General features: G+C 45.2%; 1 protein-coding gene across 5 annotated transcripts in view; it reads left to right on the top strand.

Moving 5' to 3' along the window:
• ABAT (4-aminobutyrate aminotransferase) overlaps nucleotides 1-21191 on the top strand; it is a 60609-nt gene that overhangs the window by 8202 nt on the left and 31216 nt on the right. For 2 of the 5 annotated variants that reach the window (XM_066977401.1, XM_066977400.1), the window contains exon 2: nucleotides 14651-14766. In XM_066977401.1, the coding sequence (XP_066833502.1) occupies nucleotides 14697-14766 (70 nt within the window). In that variant the 5' untranslated portion in view covers nucleotides 14651-14696. Of the gene's footprint in view, nucleotides 1-6793; nucleotides 7243-8434; nucleotides 8569-8974; nucleotides 9064-14650; nucleotides 14767-21191 lie in introns of those variants that run through there. The other 3 variants (XM_013197287.3, XM_013197288.3, XM_013197289.3) reach the window with 3 other exon arrangements.

Below are 21191 nucleotides of genomic sequence, written 5' to 3'. Positions count from 1 at the left end.
CCATCCGGGCGTTGCAGGAACTATAGCTGACAAATCTTGTTGTGCTTCTTTCTTCCAATTACAGAGTGTAAAATGCCAGGTCTTTTAGAAGAGCCTTTTAGCAATAGCAGTGACCACCTGCTTCAGTTCTCCCTGGTAAGGTTTGTTTCCACTTGGCCAAGGATGTGGTTGGAAGATGCCCCTGCTGACGTGACCTGTAGTATGTCAGTCTGCTCATTTGACCATTATGTGCTTATGGATGAGTTTAGAGTTTGTTCTTTGCTTTTCTGTAGACTTTGGCGTAGTGTGACTCTGCTCGAAATAACACAAACATGGCTTCATGGCTAGGTGGTATTTCAACACGGAGTGCAGGGTGGTGGCTCTCCTGGTCGGACGTCGTGTTGCCCGCACTGCTCGGTTGTTTCCTTTCTCTGAGGTGCCTCCTCGTCTCCGAGCTGAGCCTGTGAGGAACAGCTGGATGCTGTTGAGGGTTCGGTTGTGTCTCCTCTCCAAACTGGGAAGTTCTTTGGTGGGGATGGGAGACTGCAACTGTGCAGGTGACAGAAGAGCGAGGTGAAAGTGGGGCTTTCCTTAGAACAGAGGCTAAGAAGATGCAACTACCCTTGCAATGCACAGGGCAGGGCAGGTTTCCTGACACACACAGAGCAGCTGCAGAGAGACTGACCCTGTACCAGGAAACATTTTCCTGAATGCTGCCTTAATTACCTTTTCACTGCAGCGGTATCCCGCAGTCAGACCAAAAGAAAAGGAAAGAATTGCCTCTTTAAGTCCTTGGAAGCCAGGGTGGATCCTGTCGAGGCAGAGGAGAGTAGGAGAAAGGAAAAGCCTACTAGGAAAAGAACTGGAAACACGGCAGGATGAAAAACAAATAACAAGGAGGGAGGGAAGACGGGAAAATAATGAATGCCTTCCAGGTCCTGTATGCTTTAAATCATCGACAAAAGGCCTGTCTTTAACTGTTCTCCTTACATTTGGGTAGTCATCTATTTCTGAAATTCCTGGGCTAATTCTGTAAAAAGTATAACAACCCAATGAACTTCTGTTAGCTTAGAGGTCCCTAGAGGTTTGCTTTTTAGATTTCTTTTCTTAACACTTGCCCTTGCTGTATGCTGAGAAATTAATCCAGCTCACGTTAAAAGGAAGAGATTTTTTTTTAAGCAAACCCAAGGTTGGTTGGGTGACACCGCACGTAATTTCTAGAGGCAGCACTTACATAAAGTGTCTTTGCATTGCAGTAATCATGCTTTCACCCCTAACTTTTACTTCTGATCTTGCAGTACGAAGTAACGTGCAGAAAATATGCAGGGGAAATTGTGTTCCAGAATGATCTGATAAATGACAACAAAAGGCTCACGGGTCTGATTTTATTTTTCTGGGAAAAAAAAAAAAGTGACCTGTTCGTTACACCTGGTCAAAATCCATACACAGCCTTGCATAACTGATTTCTGTTCCGGCTGGTAAGCAAGCTTTGGAGGCTTGCAGCTGCATTCTCCGTCCGTTGCGAAACTTCAGCCTCTGGTTATCTCTTTCGGCTACTGTCGCTGGTTAACAGCAAAGAGAGAAGGGACAGTGCTTCTGAAGGCTAACCAAGCACGTGATTTGGTAACTTCTATGAAGACCTGTCTGATTACTGATAAATCCTGTGCTTGAATCCATTTGGTGAAGCCCTGATTTTGTAAAGAAGATAACTTTTGCCTTTTTTCTTCCATTTTGGAGCCGCTATGGCAGGGCTCTGTTGGTTGCTGCGCGGGTGAGATCAGGTACAGGTGTGGGCCGGGGGGCAGCGCTCTGACGTGCTCTGCTCACGTTGTGCGGGGCTGCTTGCTTGTGTGAACTGCCCTCAGAAAGGTAAACAGCTCCCTTATTTAACAAAAAGCTGTTTAACGTAACTAATCCTGGTGTAACCTGGGGGAGCTGCTTAAAATTACCCGGGCAGCGGGCTCACCTTGATATCGTTTTGGTAGGACCGTCCTTCCTGGTGTTCATTCGTGCCTCTGGCAGCGCTGTAGTCGCAGAGGCAGGCTGTGACATGCAGGAAGGAAGGGTAGCTGCTGCCCCGTGCTGCTGGACGTTCTCCTTTGCCATGTCTTTCTCAGGCCTTGTCACAGCATTCTTATGGTTTTTTGGCAGAAAGCACCGTCTCCGACCTGTCCTATCACCCAAACGTAGTGGTGTTGCCAGCTGATTTGTTGCTTAGTATTCATAGTTGCAGCCTGTATTAGCAGAATATTTCCTTGCAGCAAGTAGATATTCCAGAAGAGGTTATTTCCCAAATACTTGGCTAAGTTGGTCTCTTAACTGGGTGTCAGTGCTGCCACCGGAGGAGAGGCTGCGGCACAGCTGTGCCTCCATGAGACTTAACCACCGAGTTTGGCCACGCACACGTCAGCAGACTCAGTGCAGCTTAATTTCCCTCCTCAAATTTGTGTCCAGGCATTTGCTACTTGGGTCAAGTGTTGTAATGCAGCAGCTTTATTATTTTGGTTGACTATATAAGGATTAAGCAAGCAACCATGATTTTGGCAGTATGTAAGGATCAAGCAAGCAAAGGTGAAGCAGTAGCCCTGTGTTTTTCTCTAGTGGGTAATTTTCAGATTTCAGTAATCATCAAATGGGACTTCATTAATGATTTTTCCTACTGTATTTTCAGTTCAACAAGACACTTGGGCTCATTCACAGCTTCAGGTTTGTGAATGCAAAGAAATGCACAAAAAAATGTGCAGTGAAAGCAAAGGACTTCACCTGAGAAGTCCATACCTTGCTGAATCAGGTTGGCACTCCTTTTTTTTTTTTTTTCTTCCATCTGGAGCCCAAAAATAATTGTCAAAATATACTAGGGAATTGAGCCATGCAGTCTACTGAAACTGACACTGCGTGTGTCTTTCTCTTCCCTAAACTGCTTTGGAAACTGCCCAAGTGATGTTGTTTAACTGAATCCTGAGCATCGGGCAATGACAGGACTTTTCAACAGCAGAAATTCATCAGCATTGTGCTTAATTCCTGTTTTCCTTTTCTTTCCTCTCCTCCTGACTGTGGAGTTCTTCTGTTTAATGCAAATTAAAGTAGATGGCATCTGAAGAGAGGGTGGTTCCCCTCTCCCGTGTCAGTATGAGGTATAGCTGTTACTGACTTGTCGGTAGTGCAGGTGCTGCAGCTCGGCTGTGTCCTTGCACACATCCAACCTCGGGTGATTTTATTTTTAAGATGGGCCCACCAAAAGAAACGCCTGGAGTTCAGTGGTATTGGTTGTGGCAAATTCCACGCTGTTCGCTGCTGGTTTTTGTTTCTTTTAAAGGGGAGAACCCGCCTCCTTAAGGTTAGCGTGATTTTATTGAATGTGCTGGGGTAGGAAGCAGTCCTGGGACCAGCCACAGGCTGGAAAAGCTATAGGGTGTTGGGTTTCCCACCGAACTGAGCCATCCTGGGCCTTCCCTTTATTAGCAGGTATGCCTTTTGTGGTCACCCCCTTTGTGCAAGTAAGGTTTTATTTTTCTCTCTGTAAATCACCTGCTCAGATTTTTTTAACTAACTCGTGGTTGACATTTATGTAGGCTCAATGTGGGGTTTCTTCCAAATGCACTGGAAGATTTTAAAATGTATTTGAAATTGAAGCTAGTGGTTCCATCAGTTGTAGTTACTGTAGGTGACCAACGTGAAGGCGACCAAGTCATAAATGCTTTAGAAAAGCAGAATTTTGCTTTTCCAATGCTAAACCAATTGGCTTTTCTAAAGTAATTTATGACCCCCATGCTGATGGACGCGAGTGTTTACCTACTGTTTTGTGTTAGGGTGCCTCTTCCTACAAGACCTCTGGGTTCGGCGTGTCTTTGTTTAGCTGAAGCCAGGTTGCCGCTCGCAGCACCCTAAAAGCGGAGCTAGCGCTGCAGCGGATGCTGTAGTCCTTCTCCGAGAGCACCAGGCCCTTGAGATGGCTGTTGCTTTTCTTCCCCATGCAAGTTTGGGGATCTCAGACCTTGTGATGACCTTGGCTTTTGCAGGAGGACTAGGACCTGATGCTGTCTCTTCTGACTTGCCTTGCCCTCTGCGTTGCGATGCTGCTGTGCTTGGTTCCTGTTTCATGCAGGCATATGTGACATTTAGGATTTTGACACCGTTTCTACCCTTGGGCTGTTGTTTCTGGGTACTTATTTTTTTCTCAAGCGCTGTAGCTGTGTGTTAGTTGAAAAGCTGTGTTCTTCCTAGAACATGGTAGCTTTCTAGAGCGTGAGGCAGTGATTAAGGAAGGTTGTGCAGTTGCTTCTGGGGGAATTTGCCATCATTTGCAGTGAAAGTCAGCAGTCGTTAACATAGTTAAACCTTCCGATATTTTGAATAAAATCCAAATATCCTTTATGCTAACCTTGTGCTTTTACTTTGTCTTGTGGACCAATCTGGTCAGAATCTGATCCCCATTTTGCTTTGCATCATTGTAATGCTTTTCAGCAGGATGTGCATAGCATTGATGCATGAAAATATGTATAACAGTGGCAATAACATGTTTTTGAGCAAGAATTCTGCTAAAGCAGGAGATTATTTTGTAACAATAGAGGGCTGTATAATGTGTTGTCCTTGGAAAAGTGCGTATCAGTGCAGATTGTAGAGTTACTGTGGGCTGTCAGCAATGTCCCTTCCAATGACAAAAGGTTCGAATAGATCTTATAACCAATGTTCTCTTGATTAAACCAAGTGGAGGTGTGTGGCTTTCTTGTTGCAATTCACAATTTAGTGAACTGCACACTTTATACACTTAAGTGTTTAGCAGTTACAGTCACTTCAAATCACTGATCTAGCAATGACTAGGACTCAGTGGTCCTCACCCTGCAACTGGCTGGCACAAGTCATTGTCACCCCTCGTGCACCCAGCCTTTCAGGCAGGGTAGTTGTGGGTAACGAAGGGGCTGAAAGCAGCCACCTGTAACAGCATTTAACCCAAGGATTAAAACATGAGAAGGCACTAGAAATAAAAGTCCACTGCTGAATAATGCCTTCTCTGGAGGTGGGTTTCCAAGCAATTGGACATGACGTGTCTTAGCCTGAGGGAGCACTGCGTGGGCTGGAGGCCCTAAGTCATGTTGTCACGTAAATCGTTAGCACCACTGTAGTGCTTCGCCATAAGGAGTGTGTTTCATCCAGAACAGCTTTGTTTAATGCATTTAGCCTCATCATGCACAGTAGCCCCTAGCAGAGGCACAGAAATTTCCTTGGCTCTCCAGAGTGCACCTTCAGGAGCCGTGATCCTGATTTTTCACCTTAGAGGTAGTAAGAAATTGCTGATGTGGTGCATTTCCTTCACGTCCAACTTTATGTGTGACTGTAAACACCTACAAGCTTTCTCAATCCTTCCCCCTGTGCTTTGTGATGTGTCCCTGGCTGCGTGGGGTTGCTGAACTTTCTGTGGCAGGTGAGCGTTGGCAAGTTGACTTCAAAGCTGGTTTGTTTTACTGCCTGGCAGTCAGTGCAGGCCAGTTTCAGGGGGTTGTTTTGAGGCATGGCTATGGAGCTTGGGATAACCAATAGGTTTGAAAAAACAGTCTGCGTAGGTGAATGATACCAGATTTCAAGTTCTGAATCCCCAGCCTGTTACGCAGGAATAGCACGGTATCGGTGGTCTCTCAGTGGCTTCATTAGCGGTGTGCTGGCATGGTGGCCGATGGTCCGCTCAGCGCAGCAGAGCTCCGGAGAGCCGCGAGGTGACTTCAAGCCACGCTCTCCCGCAGTGGGTGCAAATGGGGCGTGTGGATGCTGGCATCGCGTCTGTCAGTGTGTAAACTGGCTGTGTCCGGATGATATGTCAATGGAGGGAGACTGCAAGGTGTGTCTGGTCTGCCTGAATGACTTCGTCCCGTGCTGTACTTGTTTTTGAACACACTAATTACCTCAGCATCCATCCCAGCCAAATGAGCACTGCTGCTGCTATTCCGCTGAGAGGAGGTGACAGAACAAGGCTTGTTGCTGTGACTGCAGCACGAACTAGCTTTGGTTGTAGGGTCCGTAAATCACCAGGGATCTCAGCTGCTTCCCGTACGCATCGCATCCTCTGGGGCCTGCTGCTGGTATTCCCCTCTGTGCCTCAGCCCCTTCCCGGCACCGCACCCTGAGTGCACCTGCGTGGGCACCTCGGCGGGCACAGCCTGCAGGCCTGGGCCTCTGCCTCGGAAGGCACCGCGCGGAGACGTGCTGTCGCCCGTCTGCACCCGCAGGGCATGCAGCATGGTGTGGGTGCCGCAGCTCGGACCACGGCCTGCCTGGGCTGGGGGCGCACCTTGAGTCGTTCTGATGCCCTGAGTGCCGGAGGGGGTAAGTCACTGCCTCGCTTGGAATAATTACAGATTTCCGCCGTGATTTTCACCCATCGGTTGCCATGGCAACGATGCAGCAGCTCAGCTGAAATGCTGTCAAGCGGATTTAAAACTGAGGCGGCTCGGGCACATCTTCCCAGTGCCCCCCTGGCGCCATGGCAACCCAGCAGGCCCCGCGTCTTCCCTTGTGCTCCCCCAGTGCTGTGCCAGCCCAGCAGGCCCCGCGTCTTCCCTTGTGCCCCCCCAGTGTCATGGCAACCCGTTGGGCCCCCAGCCTGCGGGGTGCTGCAGCACCAGGGCTGCTTTCAGCCCCTGTGAGCAGCAGCGGGGCTTTTGTTTTCTGCCCGAGCAGCGCTCCGCGGGAGGTGGCGTTACGGTGCCCGCTGGCTCTTGTGTTCCCTGCGTCTGCGCAGGACCCGAAGGAAACAAGCCGAGGTGGTTTTGTGGTACTCCCTGGGTGTTACCCTGGGGATATTTGCAAACTGGAGTCAAATGAGGGGTTTTAAAGACAAAACCTGTTCTTCAGTTCCGCAGTTATTGAAAACTAGGGGGGCGCATTTCGAGCTGTAATAGTCTGGCCCTGCGTCTCAGTTACCTGTTTTCAGAAACCCACGGAGAAGGCGTTCAGATGAACTCTGCCGGTAGGAGCTGATGGGCTACACCTACACGTCAGAGGCAGTGGAGTGGTGGCTGGCAGTCAGATGATCTCGGTTCGGTTTCGTTAACTAGCGGTGTCTCCCCGGCTCAGCTCAGCTCAGGCTGGGGGTTCCTCTGGGTGACTGATGCCAGGTCCCGCTGCCAGCAGTCGCAAGCGGGTGCTGAAGGGAGCGACGGCAGCGGCGCTGCTCCTGCACTGCTCCTGGATGCGGCCCGCTTTAAAGTGAAGGGAAGAGCGGGTTTTGAAGCCGGCAAGCTGGCTGCTGCACATTTTCATCCAAGCCATGTAAGTGCCTTTGGCGCGTGCCGCGCGGTAGGGCTTAACGCAGGCTGTGCCGAGCCCCGGTTCGGGCTTTGGTACCACCACACGCAGGGGCCCTGGTTCCCCAGGGGAGGGTTTGTCTCTGCAAGCAGGCATGTGTGATGTGAAAATGTGCCCCCATGAATATGCATGCTTGGCTGTTATGCGGTTCGCTCTATGGACCCCTTGTGAAAGAAATCCCCCCGCGTGCATCTGCTTTTCTGTGTCTTTGCCTGAAGCAGGGGTCACCTTGAGAAGCCAGGGCGCTTGCTCCCATTTAAGATGTTTCCCTTGCTTTGGTGCAGGCTATCTCCAAGCGAGCAATGTTATGACCTCAGGAAATAAATAATGCTTTGAAAGTACGGTTTACTGGATGCTGTTTTTGTGACCTTGAGGAGGCTGTGATGGGATGCTGAAGAATAAAATCTTAGAAGGAAGCTTCACTTGAGGTTGTTTTGGAATACTATAATTTTTCACAACTGCAGAGCGTTTGTGGAGCAACTGATCTGAAAAGCACGGCTGTGTCATAATTTCAGCTGTGTAACCCTTTGAGAACTGGACTGTCCGTTTTAGTGGGGAAAAGTCAGGAGATTAACATGCAAGGGTCAGTTATCTTGTTGTTATCTTCATTTAAAATAATGCATTCAAAATATGTGAGCTAGAAGAAAGGTTCTGGTGGGTAGATCACTAGTAAAGATGGTACCGTGAAATATCCAAGTGCAGTTTTTGCTGTAGGAACTATTAAAGAATGAAAAACTAAAGCTAGAAGTAACATTTCAGCTAATATTAATTGTCATGCTTGCTTTTACCAACATTTATTTATACACAAACTTCTAATATACAATCTATGCCGGTTTTATAGGTATTTTCAGCTGTGGCTCTAGAATTTGCCTAATTCCTACCAGCTGCTTTCTAGGCCCCCCATTTTTCCTTTCCTGAGACAATGCATTTCCTTCACAGGGAAGGTGTGGGCACATCTCATCATAGCTTAGCTGCTCCAATAGTTCTGAAAGGCTTGGTGGGTCACCTGAATTCTAGTGTGTCATAATTGCAACATTTCCACCTAGTTTTACTCATTGGATTTTGGACCAGGGATTATTTGTGGGAGAGGGGGAAAACAAGGAGAGACAAGGGCAGAAAGATTAAACAAATAAGTAAGGCATATCTGTATCCAACCACCAAGTGTGCTTAGAAGACACCTGAAGAGGAGAACCTGGACACATGGGAATAGTGTGACAGAAGATCTGAAGGTTCCTGTCCTAGCTTCTTTGCTGCTTCAGCTGTGACCTGATTGTTGGTCTGATTCGGCAGGTCGGTATTGCTATGTCATGATGGATCGTGCATGGTACTTTCAAGCTATAGGCACGAGGTTTCGTCTTGTGTGTTGCATCTTGCTTCGTGCTTTCGCTGCTGTTTTCAAAACAGACTGACTGAAATGCCAGCTGAATGTAGAGGGAGAGAACGTAGCTGTGCAAAAAGCCAGTTTATTAGGGAAGGCTTATGCTGCCGTGTGCAATATTTACTGTTTTGTCAAGATGTGAAAGTCAAAACCAGTCTCCCCATTTCTCTTCTTCTGAACAGTGGTGGGAGCGTTTGATCCTGTGGGTGTCAATAAATAAATAAGCAACCATGAATAACAGACACTTGAGCTTTACTTGTAACTATGACAACTGTGTCCTTGGCGACTTAAGTACAGTCATGGAGTTTCCAATTACATCCTGTTCTACACAAAGCCACTAAGGTTATTAGAGGAAGAAACGTCAAAAGCAACTGTCAGCTCGTGAACTGTTGTCTGCCAAAATCCAGGTTGGTGGCAGACGCACGCTTCCCCTTGCAGACACCCGCCGCTTGTTTCGGTGTCGGTGCCTTGGCGAGCCATGCCCCCCAGGGACAAACTTGCCGGTACACGTGCCGACTTTATGTGGAACTGTAGAGATGAGCTCCTGAGCAGCTGGGGGGGCTCTGCTGTGAGGTGGGGGCCGTCCCGCAGGCCCCAGCAGGCCTCTGCTGCGGAGCGGGGCCCAGCGCCTGCAGCAGGCCCGCGTGAGGCCTTTGGGGCCAGGGTGCTTGTGACCACCCCGGTTTTGTGGCCCCCGGCTGAGCACAGTGGGTGGGTGAGCCATCCCTGAAGCTGAGGGTTTCAGCCCATTTCTGTGCTTGGCTTCTTATATAAGCACTGGATAGAAAATGCAGTGCTGGCCTTATGTGAAACTAAATGTGCATTTTTCATGAAATTACCTCTTAACAAGGCTTTCCTGTTCCCATGAAGATTTCAGATAGCCTTAGCTCTAGCTATCATTAGAAATTCTTGGTGATACTCTAACAAACTTTTCTCGCAAATGCTGTTGTAAGCTAGTTAATTTTTTTTTCAATGAAATGTGTCCTGAAAAAACACCTGTAGAAGTATAAGGACCTGTTGTATTTCATTGTGTGCAGTCAGGCTTTCCTAACTACACAGGCTTTATTGAACTCTTAACTCTGCTTCTGGGACCAAGTGAACTGCAGTTCAATATGTTGACGTGCTGGCAGGCTTTTTATTTTTTATTTATTTATTTATTTATTGCTTTGTTGGTTATTCCATTTAAGTGGCTAAAGCAGTTCAGTCAGGATTCCTAACATCACCCGGCATTCTGTCAGTAACACTGATAAGTGGTTGAGAAGTCCATCGGCTTTTTCCTGCTGTAATCTATGGGAAGGGGATGTTCCTGTTCTCCCCAAAGGGGTATGGGATGGGACATAACGATTGCAGTGCAGTTTTCAAACAGCAAATGCAGTATATGTTGATTATTTTTTTTATGTGGATACAATGATGCCATTAAGTTGGCCCATTCTTCCTCAAATGCAGGCTAAGGAAGGAGTCGATAATATTTAAGGGATGGCAAATTCAGTTCTCTTCCACCTCACCCATACTTACATCTTCATGAAATTTCAAGGATATTCCAGACTCTGGGATGTCCTTGAGCTGCTTATATGAGTAAAATACTTGAGCAGCATCACTTAAGTCATGAAATGACTTAAGCATGACTTAAGTCATGAAAGAGGCTTGCTCGTGAGCACTAAATGCCTGGAGAATTGTCACTGTTTAACAAATGGCCTTGGATATTTTTTTTTCCAGCTGTTCATCTCAGAAGCTGCAATCCCATCCAGCTCCTTTTTCTCAGCCTTCCAACCTTCCTCCTTTTGTTTCAGAACCGCTTATCCCATCTCTGACCATACAACAGTCCCTGCTTGTGTGAAGGGGTCTGTGACACCTCCTTAGTAGCCCCCTTGTCCTGGCCTCATTACTAAACTGTTTCCAACTTGCTTCTAATCATTCAAGTCTGATTCTCTTCCAGAAAAGCAGTCTGAAGAGCCCCCATGTGTGGTTGTGGAAACATTGTGGAGGTTAGAAAAGGAGAAATAAGAGCTCACAGGAGATAAACACTACAAAAGACTGGACCATGAATGCTTTGGCATGTGGTGGGTCTTTGTATCATTAGTTGGACTTGCTGTCCTGCAAAGCCAAGGAAATATGCTTTTAATTCAAAAGAAAGCAAGCTTTGCTTGGTTTTCACGTCAAACTTTTAGAAAAGCCAAGTGAAGGAAAACAGGAAAGATGGAATTAATTTGCCTTTACCTCCGCCAAATACATATTGGGAAGACTTTGTGGAGTAATTGCAGTGTGCAGCTTGTGCTGCTGTTTCTAAAGCACCTAATTGTTCCTGGTAAATGGGTTTGGAACAGCTGAGAGATAGATGCTCCCATGAATTTAAAACAGGTTTCCATGTCTTTGACATGAACTGGAAGAAGGAAATAAAAATCTGCAGTGCTGACTTCTAATACACGTGTTATAATGTTTCTGTTTCCCCTCTTACCTTTGAATCTATCCCCAGGATGCTTTCGGGGCAGGTTTTGCAAGCTGCAGCCTGAAACACAGATGTCATGCTGCATTAGTTTCTCTGCTAGCAAGAGGGAACGGGTCATACAAAGTCCTCGTTTGTGGTTTTTGGCTCTTGTAAAAAGCGTCTGGATCAAGCGCCTTAGATGTTGGGGTCCCTCCCTGACTTATTTTTTCCAGGTGTTCTCCCCACATCTTGTGAGTTCACAGAAACAATTTGTCTTTTATATGCTTGCAATAAGCTACTGTTACTACTGCTGAATGACTGACTGTTTGTCATTCCTGGTAACTAATTTTGCCTGTCAGAAATAATCACTTAGTACATAATTTTAGCAGATGCTGTTTTAAAAACAATACATCCAATTTTACATTGTATGCATAAAAAAATCCATGTATCCCTGTTTCACGTGCTCTGTAGACTTAATGGAGCTGCTTCTTTGAAAATATTTTTTCTTACTAAAAGAATGCAACTTTGTGACTTAAACTGTGTTTGCCAATGCATGTGTATACGTAACACCCAGAATATCTGCAAAATTGATATATTTACCATTCATTTCAGAATAGCTGCTGTGTATAGTGAGCTCTAACCTCCAGCTCAGTCAGTTGCCATTAGAGGAAAAATATTTAAAGATGACTATTGTGAATCTTTTTTCTGGAAAAGTCTCACTTCTTTGAAATCTAAGGTAGCTAGCGTTTAAATGTAAAGCTAATCAAAAAAATTGTTCGTCACATCCTATCTTACGGTCTGATATCTGAAATTGGCGGGCGTATTTTGCCTAGATTTTAAAGCATCTGAAGCTGTAAGCAGCTGCTGCGGAGCAGCAGTGCTGATGGAGCATTGCTTTGCTGCAGCTTTGACACATGCACGAGCACTGATTTCTGCTGGCTTCCAAATTCTGCCACTGCTGCTTGCAGCACTAGAACAAGCAAGGCCAGTGGGAATTGATCAAGAGATGGATTACGAAGGCAAAATTCAATTGGTTATTTTGGCAACCAAATAACATGTGCTTAGACAAATGTCCCAGTCATATCAGCTAATCTACTGTGAGAATTTGTGTGCTTAACAGAGATGGAAAAGAAGTTGAATTTAGTTATGCTCAAATGTGATATTACATGATTTATTCTGACTCTGGACTGGAAAATAGTAAAATTTTTTATATAACAGCTGCCAAGGAAAATTAGGGGTAAGCTGCTTTATTTTTAAACTTCTTGCAATAATATTTTCTATGACTTCTTCAGAAAGCCAATACCTTTTCAAAATGTAATTTTGAGCCTTTTATGAATATTGTATTTCAAACATCAAAGGACTTTAGATAAACAGTAAATAGAAGTGAAAGGTAAAATAGCGTTCTGGGGGCAAACACGTAGGAGATGACTCGCCTAGGAGAGGAAAAGGGGGTGCCGCTGAAGGAGACCTGGTCGCTGATGGACAGGATGGTGTGGTGTGACTGGAAGGTAGGTTTGATTTGGATGTGAAGAGACATCTCATTAAGGACGAGGTAGACTAGTCAGTTTGTAGCAAAACACCCACAGGAGATGACTCTAAAGGGAAGCGGAACACCAAAGTGAGTCACGGTGGGTTACGTTTTAGCTTTCTGTCGTAGGTACGTTTGCACTGCTCCAGTTGTTGGCTACTGCAAAGCTGTGCTCAAGTTAGCTTTTAACAGGCTCCTAGAGACTTCTGTATCTTGCAGAGCAAAGTTAAGGAGGAAATTGAAGGTTGAAGGAGTACAGAGGAGGTGAGTAGCTCTGAGCAGAGGACATCAAGGTAGTTAATCATTGTGAGAGGTACTGGGCTGATCGGCCCTTTAGCAGCTTTTTTTCCACTGTGGTGATTTCACTGACTCAGACTCACCTTTGCTTTTTGCTAGAGAATGACTGTGAGATAAGAAATGCATGGTATCGGGATTTTCATAAGTCTAGTTCCTTCTACATTTCAAACCTTACAAAGCTGAGTGAGCTTTTTGTAGACTGCGCACAAACGTTGTGCAAGTGTTTGCTCACCTTGGCAGATTTCAAAATACATCGGATTTTAAATTGAACTCAGAGTGAACTGCAAGAAACCAAGTGCTGCGTCAATTGTCTGGGAAGGCACAGGGAATTTTCTTTGTACCAGAGTATTAATGTATCTGTGAATTATTAGATCTCTGCAGGTGAGGATGTCTTTTTTTGTCTTATTTTGCCAATTCTGAAAAATCTGAAGTGTGAAGGAAAGCAAACGGTGCGTTGACTGAAGATAATACAGAAGTAAAACTTCTGATATATTACTGTTGGATAAGAGATGCTTCCTACCATGGCAGCTTAGCGTGTTCCCCACATCCAGTCCCCAGTGTGTGTTTGCACGCCTTCCCGACGGCACGGGCAGGGTGCCGGCAGGGAGCTGTGGTCTCGTTCTGCGGGAGGAGCAGCGCCTTTCCGTGGAGCTCTTCCCGGGCGGTGTATGGGTGATAGCTGCCGCTCCCTTTGGACCGCAAGCCTGGATCCACTGCCAGTAGATGGCCTGCCCCTACTGGGGGCACGGGGGCACCCAGTGAGGGGGAAATGTCAGCACGGTCTCTGCACAGACAAGCAGGGCCTATGAAGTCCTAGGTAGAACACACCAGATTTTTAAGCGTAAGGTTTGAATTTAACCTGTATCGTAGATAATAATTTAATAACCTCTTCTATCTGTTTGTGCCTTCCAGACAGGCTTTCTGTGCAGGTAATCCAGAGTGAAAAAGGAGTCATATTAGCATTCATGCTACTTGACTTGACAAAGGCATTCCGATTCAGCTGGCTGAGGCAGTCGCCGGCCGGCTGAGGCTGGAAGGGAGCTCTGGAGGCCTGCTGCTCCAAGGCCTGCTCAAGCAGGGCCACCCAAAGTAGATGGCCTAGGGCAGTGTCCAGCTGGGTTTTGAATACTGCCAAGCAGGGAGACTCCACAACCTCTTCTGTGGTTTAGGTGGAGCTTACTGTATTTCATTTTTCGCCCATTGCCTTGTCCTCTCACTGGACAGCACTGAGAGGAGCCTGACTCTCTTTGCTCCCTCTGTCAGGTACATGCCTTGCCTTCGCCAGGCTGAACAACCCCAGCTCTCACAGACTGTCTTTGGAGAGATGAAATTACTTGGTAGAAACTGTGTTTTCAGATGATCGTTTTTCTTTTATTTTCTAATGTTTCTCCTGCTGTCGTCTTGGCTTCGATGAAGTTTTTCTCATGAGCATAGGTTCAGTCTAAGTAACACATTGTCTTGAGAGACTGACAAGAAAAAAATTTTAAAAATTATTAACCTAGTCTAACATGCATACAGAAAGTAGATGAGCAAGGGAGGAAGGGAAGCTAAATGATGATCTTTTATCTCTTGGCCCCACTGAAGTTGGGAGTTACAAATTTGCTCTGGTAGTCATTTGCCTTAACAGGACCTAGTGTCAGACTCAGGTCTCAGTCCTGATACTGAAAGGAGAAATTGAAATGAATGGCACAGTAGCTGCATCCATAGGGACATGAATAAATGTTTGTTTTTTTTTCTCTTCCAGAACATCAGCCTCAAGATTGAGTCCTTTTGAGTAAAGAAAACATAAAATGGCGTCAATGTTGCTTAGTCGACAGCTGAGCTGTTGTCTGCAGCAGAACTCCAGGCTGCTTGTATTTGGTAAGTGGCTTTTGTACTATTTGGTTTGTATTTGGTAGCATTCATGTTATGCTAGTGAAGAAAATTCCAGTTTGAAAGTTGCTGGGGTTTATCTAGTGTTGCATCTTTCAAAACTTGAACAATACTGCGTTCTGCATCTCGGATAGTGATGCATTTGTAGTACAGAAGTGGCACACAGCTATGCTGTGGGGTTTTTTTATGTGATTTTTTTTGTTTGGTTGTTTTTTTTTTAATTTAGTAAATTGAAGGAGTCAGCATGTTTACAGTGCAAATTATTAAACGAAACAAAGCTTGTCAGCCCTTGGAACTCTGCTCTAACAGGGCTACTTTCTGATGCTACGTGGTGCAGAGGTGGAAAAGTCATCCATCAAAATCACCTTTTTCCAGTTTGCACATCATAGCATGCCCCTGCCTGTCTTTCTTTGTGGGGAGGTTTTGTGTGGCTGACACCAAGAGGTGTCCTTTGCTGGGGGTATTTTTCTGCCTGCGCTTAGCTCTAATGTGAAATAAAGGCCTAACCCACAGCTTCAGGCTGTTTTCTCCTAAGTGTATGATGACAAGTTCTTGCTAGACCCCTGCTCCTAGGTTAGCACGTGTACATTGAGCCTGCAGTCTCATGAAATACATGCGCAAACTTCGGTCTCATGCTTTAAAAGTGCAAATTTCTGTTGGTCTTTTTGGACAAAGTGTAGAACTTAAGATCTAGGATCCACTTTATGTGCTGTTACACTAATACAGAACGGCTGAATTGCTTTTTCTGTGACAAGTAAATATTAATGTTTCTTCTCTTCTAGCCCTCCTGCTGAGCCAATGTGCTCCTTGTGCCACTGCCATGCAAACACAGAACCCCTCCATTTGCTTAGAAATTAAAAAAACAATAATTAATTTCCTTTTAAACAATAAACTTTGGGGAGCAACTGACCTTTGGCTAAAGAACAGAAAGTTTGTTCTTGTAACTATTGGAAAAGTATTAGGTCAGTGTTTCAGGACTGGATGCCCTTTTATTTATGGGAGTGACGCACTGATTACCCGAGCTGTGCAAGAGCAGTGATCGTTTGGTCGATAGTGGCCAATGGAAAGTGCTTGCAGCAATTAGGTCCTCAGCAGCTGCCAGTCCTTTGAGCTAATCTGTTGTCTTGGTGTCACTTAACACTCCCTGTCTCTCCCAGCATCTTGCACACTTCCATGATGCTTCCTGCCCAGGAAGACAAATCACTACAGCTGTGCAGTGCACCTGAGGTCCCTGAACTGCAGGTGGGCTAGCTCTTCTGTTCTCACCATTGCAATGAAGGGCTGCAATACAAAAGAAATGCAACTCTGGGCCCCATCAGTCCATCCTTTTCAGAAATTTGTAAGTGGAAAGGCTGCTAAAAGCAGGCTTATAGCAAAGGATGGAGGGCCTTGTTGGCAGGTTGTATAGCAGGCACGCTGCTTTGGGTGTACGTCTTCAGAGATAAGAAAATATGGAGCAAGAGCAGAAGCCCCCACCAGAAGGAACTGTCTCCTGCTAGTTTTTTAGCCTGCTACATTCCTGGCTGACACAATAGGCAAGAGACTGGCAGCTGTAGAAAAAATGTGAGCTTCGGGTCATTTTCCTGCTTAGTGCCAGCCAAGGCTGTAGCACTGCTGGTCACACTGCTGGTCTCTGCTTGTTTTTAGGGAGATGCTGGGGGGGATGTCCAATTTCTGCCTCAGGGTGCTCTCCTCCGACGTGTTTTTGAGCATGCAAACTCCAAGCTGTACAGACTGAGAAAGAGACTCCTCATACGTTACTCCCACAAAATTCTTGCAGTGCCATTTGGTCTGCTGTTTTTTTCAGTGAGATACTGAAATGACAGGGTTTGCAAAGGGGAGGTGGAGAGGAGGATAGCTTGCCTCTTGGTAGAGGTCTCTCTGTCTGTGGGCTGTGATGTTTCAGTTGTGTGCCTGCATTAAGTGCAATACTATGTGCAGCTTGAAACTATTATAAATTTATTTACAGAAAGAGAGTCTTCTTCCTTGATTATTTCTGATTTTTAAAGCAAATGTGGGAGGTAGCGTTGTGCTGGCCCTGAGCATGAACTGCGCTGGTTTCTGACAAAAAAGGGGCATGTGAAAAGGAAGGATGTTGGCAAGTTTGCATTCACTGCGGCAGAGAATTATACCCACAGTCACTGCTGTAAAACACATGGGAACAAAGGAAACTAAACTTGATATTAATCAAAATATTTGTAGGAACTTTTTCTCTGGTTGTATGTGGGAGATGGTGTTTAATTCTAATTGAGATAGATTTCAAGTTCTCAAATCTTTTAACAAATGTGGGACAAGAGTTAAGCATCTGGGAGGAATCTTCTTTACTTGACCATTGCTTGTAGTGTTCTAGTTCCTAACACAGTGCTAGTCCATGGCCAGATAACTACAAAATGAAGATTGAAAATTGTTTAAGCTGATTGAAATGCAAAAGCTAAGTGAAATGTATCGATGTAAAATACAAGTTAAATCTTCCCCATAAATGTAAAGCCTGTAATAATTTGGAGTCCTTATGCTTTCCTGAATAATAATAATAATAATAATAATAATAAGCTGTAATCAGGTATCAACTTGTTGTCTTTATGTATTTCTTGTACTTGATAGTTTGCCATCAGAGATACAGTGTAACAGAATTTGAGAGGTGGCAGAAGAACATCAGTAGACTGAGTAGCTAGCTTTTTTTTTTTTTTTTAAACATAGACTCCTGCATAGTGCTCTCAGTACAGCAACATCCAGACAAGCCCAGGAGAGGCAGCTGATGCTGGAGAAATAATGGCGTTTCTCAGCGTACATCCTCGGCTGAGCTCTGCAGGCACAGCTGCGTTGCTATCAGCAGTCACCGTGCTGCAGGTTAATCACGGCTGGCAGTCAGAATCACGCACTTACCCTGCTCTGCGCTACCTCTGGTGTTAGCGGCCGTGTCGCTACGGTGGGAAAGTCATTCCATTTCTGTGCTTCAGAGGCAGACCAAATCATAGGTTGTTGTTAGCTGGTGGGGCAGCAGCACAGTTATGAGGACTCTAGAGATCTCGGTTCAGTTTCCTGCTGATTACCCTAAGGGGTTGAATTCGTCTTTGGTTCTTGAACTGGAAAGCGTGCCAAAAGGCCAGTCTTCTGCCTTAAGGAGGCATCAGTTCCCATTAGTGCTTGCACATGCTCCTCCAGGGTGCTGACCTGCTCTTAAAAGCCCCCAGCGGTACAGCTTCTGCAGCCTCCCCAGGCAATCTGCTCTGTTGCTGAATTGCCCTTATCTTTAGAGCTTTTTTTCTAATGTTTGACCTAAGTTTCAAAACAGGAAAAATCAAATCCTTACTATTTGTCCTATCCTCAGTGGACCTGGAAGCTGGAATGTTTATTTCTGCTTAGCAGGAGCCTTTTACGTATTTGAAACCTATTACCTCTCCCAAGACCTTGTACTTCTGTCTCAAATGATTTAAATAATATTTCAGTCTTTTTTCATAGGTCCAGTTGTTCTCCTGCAGTTTCTCAGCACTTTTATTGCAGTGCCCCAGGTGAACTAACTCTGGTTGAGGCCATACCTCACATATCTCAGCCTGTTTCCTCTCTCTCTTCAGAGAATAATACCACTTTATCTCACCGGCATGCTGCAGTGAAGACTGAGAGACGTTCATATTCATTCTTGACTTGTCCCCATCACAATTATCAGGAAGAGGTTGGAAAGCCATGAGAACGATTCACTCTAATCCTTCTTTTGTCTCTAGTATTAATCCTTGCTATGACTTTTTGCACTTTTTTATTCTGTATATATATTAGAAGTTTCCCTAGAAGATCAGGACAAGAAGTAAAGTGGTCTGAGGTCTTGCTCTGCCTAACGCAAACCTTATTATCGTCCAGATAATATTTCTTTCTTTCAGCAGAGAGAATAAACTGGATATGTTTGAGGGATATATGGGAGAAGCAAGGATCATATCCCTTCTCTGAGTTGTAGAGAGCACAAACTTGAGGTCACCTTCAGCTGCTGCTGTGAGAACCAGCCACTGATGACCTGGAGTGCAACCTCTCCTGCTAGCCTGAGAAACCTTTCCTTCCCAGCCTGATGGGACATTCTGCCAAAAGCTGAGATACGTGGCAATGCTCAGATAAAAAATGGTGGCTGGACAAGTACTGGCCAGGAGGCTCTGCTGTAAGGCCAAGTTTGGGCAACAGTTCTCAGCTCCTTAAGGCGAAGGAGGACAAGTAAGGCCCGTGATGTTCCCATCTGATTTCCCGTTCCTTCTGTCCCACACAGGGCAGCCGTGGTAATGCTGGCTGTTTTCCCTTGTGGCTGTTAATCTCTAGAGGGGTCCTGACAAACTCTCACTTACTGTGGTCTGTTGGGCTGCAAATGAGGCAGAATGTTATGACTGATTCACATCACAAGTTCTGCAGGAAAACTAGCAGCTCGATGCTCCCATTAGTGCTGAAGAGCTGATTTGGGATTATGGTGTGTTTGGGGGGAGGGAGCTGTTCTTGCTCTTTCTTTTGGGAGCTTCCACTCCTGTACACCCTCTTTGGTTTCAGGTTTTGTCTTGGTCTTTGGAGAATCCTTTTCCCATAAAATCTCCAGTGTGTATGTGGGAGTCCTGAAACACACTCAATCTCATGTGGAGCAGCTTCTGATCTTACAGCATAAGCACTCTGTAAATAGCAATCTCAGTTTTCACAATATTATGCAACAGCGATGTTCGCTTTCCAAACACCTCTAGCTAGCCTGGGCTTTTGCCATTGCATTTCAAGAGCTGTTAGTAACAGATTATACTTGCAACACCTAAAATAGTATTTGGGGGAAATCACAGTCCTCCTACATTAGGCTGTCAGGGCCTCCATGCTCCAAAAATTCTGTCTGGAAGGAGGTTTGGGAGACACCATGGAGCAGAAGTTACAGACACGCATGGGAAATTGCCTTTCTGCACTTGTACAGGGCAGCAGTGGTATGGCATGTGTAACGTGCCTCCTTTGGGACTGGGCATCTTTCACTCTACACTCTTTCACAGCAAAACATTTGCATTTGAGAAATGTGCCAGCATTTATTTTTTCTATCTTTTCTTTTTTGCCTTAGAATAGTTCCTCCTCTTAATTACACTGATATAATTTCAGTGCCTCCTCTGGAGTTTCTCTCAGGTAATATGCAGTTGTTGTACGTTCAGGAACTGTATTTATTGAGAGTGGTTTTGGTCAAGTGTATCAGAGGTCTAAGTACTTTCTAGGCCTCTGGTGAACCTACCTCTCATTAGCAGAGATCACTACTTACCCCAGAGACCTGCTAACAGTAGCGCTCTTTGTGACTACTAACATCACCAAATGTAAGAAGGGTGTAATTATATTAATTATGTTGCTATAGCAATGTGGTTCTTTATTAAAAATTGCTGAGCGAGACACCTGGTGAGTGATGAGGATAGCTTAGAAAACAGGAGTTGAAATACGAGCTTTTCTGTCTGCTGGCAAATGATGGCATCCTGTTACATGAAAAGGAAGAATAATAATTTGCTGATGTTAAACACTCAAGTGTTTAGAAGGATGCTATATGTTGTATAGAGCTTTGAAGAGTCTGCCAGAAGCAATAAAAGTAAAATTTAATTTATTGTACCCACCATCTTCAAATGAGAGGGGTCAAAAGTTCTCTGCAAGTCATTTAGCTGATGTGGTCTCTGATAGTTAGGTTCATTAATCATGCATCATTTGTTTTCTGACTTTTGATTTGATGTCAAGAGATGCTCTGTTCACTGTTCACAGTCTTATTAGCTACATGTAATTTAAAAGCTTTCGTAATGCTTTTTTAGGAAGAGAGCTGAGGTCATAGTATTTGGTCCTGTTCTTATGCTAAGTTAACATACCATGAGAAACCCTTTTTCCATTGCAGCTTGATCACAGACCTCAACAGAAAGTCAGTATGTTGAGCTGGCCCATTGGCTCAAGAGCATAAATATTGATACATCTAGGGAAAAAAAAATTGCTTGGATGTGGTAAGAATCTATCACTTAAATATTCTGGAGATGCAAAGTGGAGCACTCAAAACCAAGACCTGAATTCATCAGTATCAAAATGGAGTAGCTTTATTTGCAGAATTTCTGTTGCAGAGTAACTTGATATTAATAAGTCAAACAGGAGTAATTCGATCCGAGCTGTAATGTGCGTTCAGTGCCTTCGAGAGATTCCAGCTGAGCAGACATGCTACAGTTAACTAGGGATGAAGCATTGCAGTGAGTGGTCTGATTTCCTTGATTTACTGATTTACTTGCAAGGCTCGCAGAGTACTTGGGCTCCGTTTGTTGGACAGGGCATTACTGATTCGTGCAGTTTTTGGAGTCTATTCTGCAATTACTTGCGCACTTCAATCTTCTCTACCTGCTAAGCTGAGTTGTGTTACATCAGGACACCTGATTTCCCCGTAACGCTACCTACCTAGTTCTGCTTTT

The sequence above is a fragment of the Anser cygnoides genome, chromosome 15, assembly GCF_040182565.1.
Source record: "Anser cygnoides isolate HZ-2024a breed goose chromosome 15, Taihu_goose_T2T_genome, whole genome shotgun sequence".
In the NCBI taxonomy this organism is placed as follows: Eukaryota; Metazoa; Chordata; class Aves; order Anseriformes; family Anatidae; genus Anser; species Anser cygnoides.
The sequence above is the reverse complement of the archived record's forward strand: the minus strand, read 5'-3'. Positions and strand labels throughout refer to the sequence as shown.